The 6,484-nt window shown below is 50.5% G+C and overlaps 1 protein-coding gene across 1 annotated transcript in view; it reads left to right on the forward strand.

Moving 5' to 3' along the window:
* Positions 1-6,484, forward strand: part of ANXA13 (annexin A13) — a 28,372-nt gene that overhangs the window by 15,792 nt on the left and 6,096 nt on the right. The window contains exons 8-9 of the mRNA XM_045287033.1: positions 3,821-3,896; positions 5,822-5,934. Coding sequence (XP_045142968.1) covers positions 3,821-3,896; positions 5,822-5,934 — 189 coding nt within the window. The remainder of the gene's footprint in view (positions 1-3,820; positions 3,897-5,821; positions 5,935-6,484) is intronic.

Below are 6,484 nucleotides of genomic sequence, written 5' to 3' on the forward strand. Positions count from 1 at the left end.
GTTTCTGCTCCAGAGCCGCGCCCCCCTCCCCAGGCGGGCCTGTGTTTCCTGCAGTTTCATCTGTTGTTCAGGCTGAGCTGCCACCCAGACAGGAGCCCCCTGGCCCAGTGTGAGCTATAGAAACAGAGAGCCCTGTAAGAGAGGGTTGAGTAAACGCAGACTCGTGTGAACTGGACGTCCTCTGGGAACGGACGCTCGGTCTGCGGAACAAGACCTCCTTTATGGGGAAGCGCTACCAGTGCCCCTGAAATCCTAGCTCCCCACTTCAAGCTCAGGAAAGACAGCTGGCAGCCCCACCCTCCCAAGGCCCTTCAAATTCTTGGCCCCCTGGCCACACAATTAGGGCTCTAGGTATTAATAGGAGGTCAAGGATTGTTAAACCTGGGCCCACCCCTGTCCCTCCTCCACCCCTACCCCCGCCCCGCATACACATACATAGGTCATGCTTGCATGGCAAAGGATGTGTTGTTTATGCGTATTTTTGAAATAAACCCACGAACTTCTCTGGTGTGTATTCAAAGGCTCTGATTATTTACAGACTCAATTGTGTCATTTCCTGCAAAGGCCATTTCTAAGAAAGCGCTTTCAGTATTTCCACTGCTCCCTTACATTTGCCGGAGCCCAGCAAAGAGCCCTCTTTCCCCCGGACTTGTTCATCCCGGCAGTGTTTGTGTTGAGCGCAGTCACAGTCACTCTGAGCTCCAACTTCTATAAATATTTGGAAAGGAACCTAACGTGGCATGCCAGACAGAACACTATGTGAGCCAGTGGTGAGTATAGGATCATTTGGAATCACTCCAGAATGATCCAGAAGGAAGGCGGCATTTGGATGTTCTTAGCCATCCAGCTCCCAGCCCACGTCGCCCCATTTTATCAGGGAAAGAAAGCGGGGAGTTAGCCCTTTGCCTGCTCATAGACCTCCCACAGCCTCTGCCTTATTTCACCCCGACTGCCAGCATCCGAGGGAGCGCTGACGATGTTGCAGGTTGCACCGCTCGCTGCCTACCGTGAGGTCAGAGGTTCAAACCCACCAGCCGCTTCTCGGGAGAAAAACTGAGGCTTTCTGTTCCTGTAAAGATTGACAGCCCCGAAGCCCTAAGGAGAAGTTCTGCTCGGTCCTACACGGTGGCTAGGACTTGGGCTGGGCTTAGTGGCAATGAGTCTGCGTGGTTTTGAGTCAGTGACCGTGTCTTCCAATCCCATGATTCAAATCAGTAGCTGCCATCAAGTCGACCTTGACCCCTAGTGACCCCTGGTGCCCCAGAGTTATCATTGCCCCATCGGGTTGTCAGGGGCTGAGGTTTGAGGTAGCAAGGATTTCTTCTGAGATGCATTAGGGTGAATTTGAATGATCAACCTCTTTATTAGCAGCTGGTCACTTAGCTGTTTGAGCTACCCAGGGACTGTTGTCAGAGCCCCAGCCCCCTGGGAAATTGGAAGTGAGATGGATGAAGAATACTTTGGAAACTAACTGTCCCCCAAATCCACTGTCATGGAGTTGATTCTGTCTGTCTCATAATGACCCTATGTGGGGTTTCTGAGAGTGTACATCCTTACAGGGGCCGACAGCCTCCTCTTTCTCCCAAGGAGCAGCTGGTGTGTGTGAACCAAAGACCTTGCTGTTTAGCTCACAATACCTAACCCCCAGCACTGCCAGAGAAATGAAACCCACTGCTATCAAGTTGATTCTGACTCCTAACAACCCTATAAGGCAGAGTAGAAATACTCGGGGTTTCTGAGGCTATAGAGCAGGAGTGGGGAGTGTATGGCCTTCCGTGTATGAGGCCTGAGAAATTGCCAGCACCAGCTAACGGCGCGTGCCTCACCGAAGAGAAGCTGTTCCAGCCATTACCTTCCATCAAAACCCAGACTCACTCCCATCGGTCACTTCTGATTCATAGAGGCCTTATTGGTCAGGTAGATCTGCCCCTGTGAGTTTACTCTCTTTACGAGAATAGAAAGCCTCATCTTTCTCTGTGGGGTGGCTGGTGGTTTTGAACTGCTGACCTTGAGGTTAGCAGCCCAAAATATATTCAGTAGGCCACCAGGGATAACTCTTAAGCTAATAATTTTGTGTGGCCTGAGAATATTATTATAAATATCCAACTGATCCTTGGCAGAAAAAAAAAGGTTCCCCACTTCTGCTATAAAGACTCATCTTTCTCCCCAAGATCAACTGATGGATTCAAACTAGTGACCATTTGGTTAGTAGCCCAATGTAAGTATAACTCAGTAGGCCAACTAAAATCAAACCCAAACCAAACTCACTGCCATCTAGTCAATGACAACGCAATGATGCCGTAGGCCAGGGTGGAACTGGCTCTGCGGATTTCCAAGACTAACTTTTTATGGGAATCGAGATGCTACTGAGATGTAAAGAACCAGAAGAGCCAGTCAGGGTGCGATGTAGCAATGATGAAAAATACAAGTTTCCTCTGGTTCCTAAATGCTTCCCCTCCCCCCACTGTCATGATCCCAATTCTACCTTGCAAGTCTGGCTAGACCAGAGGATGTACACTGGTACAGATAGGAACCTGGGGGACAGACGGCGGAGGGGTGGGTGAGGGGAGACGTCAGACAGGGCAAGATATGACAGAATAATAATTTGTAAATTATCAAGGACTCATGAGGGAGGGGGAGAGGGGAGGGAGGGGAAAAATGAGGAGCAGATGTCGGGGGCTTAAGTGGAGAGCAAATGTTTTGAGAATGACGAAGGCAATGAATGTACAAATGTGCTTTACACAATGGATGTATGTATGGGTTGTGATAAGAGTTGTATGAGCCCCCAATAAAGGGATTTAAAAAAAAAGGAAATGTAAAGAACCACTCACAGCATCTATTTATGGGTCTTCCTCACCCCCGTGTTACAGAGAAGGACATGGCACCCGCTACAGCAATGCTGGTTCGGCTTCTGTCCCTTAGGGTCAAAGCTGGACCACCTCCTTAGCAGAGCGAGTGCCCAGCAAGCCAGGCAAGCATGGGTACACAAGAAAGCACACGTGAGCCCATGCTTATCTGGCTCACTGGACACTCCACGTTGGTCAGGAATTGTCCATTTGAAAAAAAAGGACATGCATAAGGCTTGCATAAGGTGACCAGACATCCCGCTTTTGGCAGGACAGTCCCGATTTTTAACAATTCTTCCCACGTCCTGTGGCGTTTTTAAAAAGTCCCGATTTTTGGAAAGAATGCACGACAAGCTAGGGTAGACGGTTTTCGGCTGCCATGTGGCTATTTCGCCAGGATATGAGGTTTATCAATGGTGAACCGCTGGTGTCCCGCTTTACCGGTGTTAGAATCTAGTCACCTTACTGCATTCTGAAGGAGCGTGCTGTGGGGTCGAATGAGAAACTGTTGCCAGCCAGACCTAGAAGCAGAATCTTAGACTGCGGTGAAAGAACGTGAAATTGTTTGTTACAGATTTGTAAGTAAGCACATGTCAGCCCATGCTTACTTGCTTAGTGAGCGATCCAACACTGCCCTGCAATGCAGAGAGCCATCACCCCATCTCTTGAGGAACTGGACAAGACAGGCCTTCCTCCAAGACCCTTAGGCCTTTTGAAGAGCAGTGTTTTCCAAGGTGGGCACTACTGCCTCCTGGTGGGCAGGGAGTGGCAGGATCTGAAGCAGATATCCTGGATGGTGGGCTATATATAGCACAAGTTTTCTGTCTCGGGGTGCTGCTGGGTCATTTCTTTTGTGACAAAGAGAGCCATAGGTCAAATACATTTGGGAACCTATGCCGTAGAGGAACAATCGCAAGAGCACCGGGGTCAGACACAAATGCTGAACTAATGGTTGGACTTGGCTTGCCCTCTAGCTCATCGGCAAAGACATCGAAGAGGCCATAGAAGAAGAAACATCAGGGGACATGAAGAAAGCCTACTTAACACTTGGTAAAGTAAACACAAGCCACTCCCCGCCGTGGGCTGGTCTTTCTAGAAACAGATCCAGCGGCAGTGGTCTGTGTGCAGAATGTTTTTAATGGGTGGGTTTCGTCCATCCCAACACCTCTAGGCAACACTGGGCCGGGGAGAGGTTGGGTACAGTTGGTTCCAAGGCTGTGTGGGTCCCCCAGGCACTCTGAAACCCAAAAGCTCAATTCAAACGCACTGCCACTGAGTCAATTCCTATTCCTAGCGACTCTATAGGATAGAGTAGAACTGCCGCTGTGAGGTTCCGAGACTGTAAATCTTTAGGGGAGTAGAAAGCCTCATCTTTCTCCCACAGAGCAGCCGGTGGTTTCAAACTGCTGACCTTGTAGTTAAAAGCCCACTGTGTAACCCACTACACCACTAGGGTTCCTACTCTGAAGCTAGGGTATCCACATTGGAAGCACCGGCATTAACCAGTCACTGAATGTTGGGGGCACCCTGAAATATTTGTAATGTGGGTGAGGCAGCTCCCTCCTGTAGGGGACAATTCCTGGGGAGAGACTCAGCTGGAACCCCCCCAAGGTATTGGCCTTCTGAAGACTCACCAAGACCACGGGTCCCTGCGAGCATCTGTCAAAGCCGGTGACCACACTCTCGTCTCCACAAGCCGCACACACTTTGACACACACTCCAAGAGACACAAGAACAAGGGTGTGCAGATGCCCGATGACTGGAGGGCTTCCCTTTCCATTTGATTCTTTCAACACCTGGAAAGAATGAGATCCATTTAAAAAGAGCGGAGAGGGAAGCCAGCTCTTGAGCGCACCAAGAAAACACCAGGCCCATCTCTCCAGGTCCTGCCCACAGGCAGGAAATAGCAGAGATAGACGGGGAGCTGGGTCTGCCAGGCTCCTTGGGAGCCCTGGAAGAAAGGCATTGTCCATTGTCCACACTGCTGTGGGGAGGAGTCCAGGGCTTTGCCCCAAACGGCATCAGAACTGGAGAGGTGTCTCCCCAGAAGAAGCAGGAAAAGCAGCCTTGGAAGCTCAAAAATGTGCCCTGACTGCCAAACTTTTTTTCTAGGGGAGGAAAGGGGGTCAGTGTCAGGAATTGATTTTTTTTTTTGGTCTGTCTTTATTTTGAATTCAGATGAGTGGGACCCCAGCCATGGTATGCAGAGGCCTGAACGTCCCTCATATGACCCCGACCCACGCTCTGCAAACATAGGAGCCCTTGAATGCAGTGAGGGCAAAGGGTAGCAAGGGGGGTTCGCACCATCCAGCTGAGTCAGTCTTCAAGAGTGAGAGGTTTTATCACGGTGAAGTTGCTGGTTAGCCAATCTAAGTTTCCACCCAGAACCAGCTCCATCCACCATTAGAGACTGTAGAAGATTTGGGTGCAGGTGTGAGAACCCTGACTTTCCCTGGAAGTCCTGAGGATCGGCATAGCTCTCAGCCTCCAGAGGTTCTTCAAGAACAAGATGGCAGGGGGTGGGGGGCAGGGGCCACCGGGTCACTTCTGACCCATAGGGACCTTCACCACCACATAACAAAGCACTGTACAAGCGTTTCTATACTTGAGCCCATTGATGCGGCCACTGTGTTGATCCATCTCTTTGAAGTCTTTCCTCGTCCACTGCCCCTCCTCTTTACCAAACACCGTGTCCTCCAGGGACTGGTCTCGCCAGATGACATGTCCAAAGTATGTAGGACAAAGTCTCTTTAAGATTGGATCTTATCTGTCTGCGGTGGTTTGGGTTGGGTGTCGTTAAGGAGCTCTGGTGTCCTGGCCCGGGAGAATCTTCCCGATGCCCTCAGTATCTTGGTTCTTTCTCAGTCTCTGCCCCACAATTGTCAGCTCCATGGGCAGCCAGGTGACACTCGGCCAGCTTTGCTCCTTCTGAGGGAAGCCTCACGTTTGCTTTTCCCTCCCTTCTTTCTGCCCAGTGAGGTGTGCCCGGGACCGTGAGGGGTACTTTGCCGAGCGTCTGTACAAGGCCATGAAGGGTGTGGGCACCGACGAAGAGACACTAATCCAGATCATAGTGACCAGGGCTGAGGTAAGGACCACTCGGCTCCCAAGAGGCACATGAAACTTCCCCTTTCTCCATCCCTGAGGTCAGCCACAAATCACTCTCTATTGAAAGCTGATTTACAGAGAAAGTAAAATGGAGATAGCCCTTGCCTTCCCCGAGATGTGCAGCTAGTGTGCGCCAATCACTTGCTTTTTATAAAAATACAACCGTGATCCCTGCTTCTACTTTCATGGGCTGTGGCTCCGGAGCCTGGGGCAGAGTACAGAGGCGATCTGGTGTGAGGCACCACAGCTGCGGTCGCTCCGTTTTAAGGAAGACAAAACACATGCTAACAGGTTCTCTCCAGCTTCAGACGAGGTCACCCAGCTGCAGAGCCAAGACTCCGGAGACAGGCCTTTATTTCATTGCGTGTGCGCTGCAGAAGCACAAAATTTTATATAAGAAACACATCTGTACAAGCCAGTATTTTTCAGCCTCTTGTTCATGATTTCCTCCTCCTGCAAAGGAACCCTTCTAGGAGCGCTGGTGGCTTAGTGGTTACACACTGGGCTGCTAACCACAAAGTAAGCAGTTC

This window comes from Echinops telfairi, unplaced genomic scaffold, assembly GCF_000313985.2.
Source record: "Echinops telfairi isolate 266 unplaced genomic scaffold, ASM31398v2 ScPeMD7_1;HRSCAF=3_0, whole genome shotgun sequence".
NCBI lineage: Eukaryota > Metazoa > Chordata > Mammalia > Afrosoricida > Tenrecidae > Echinops > Echinops telfairi.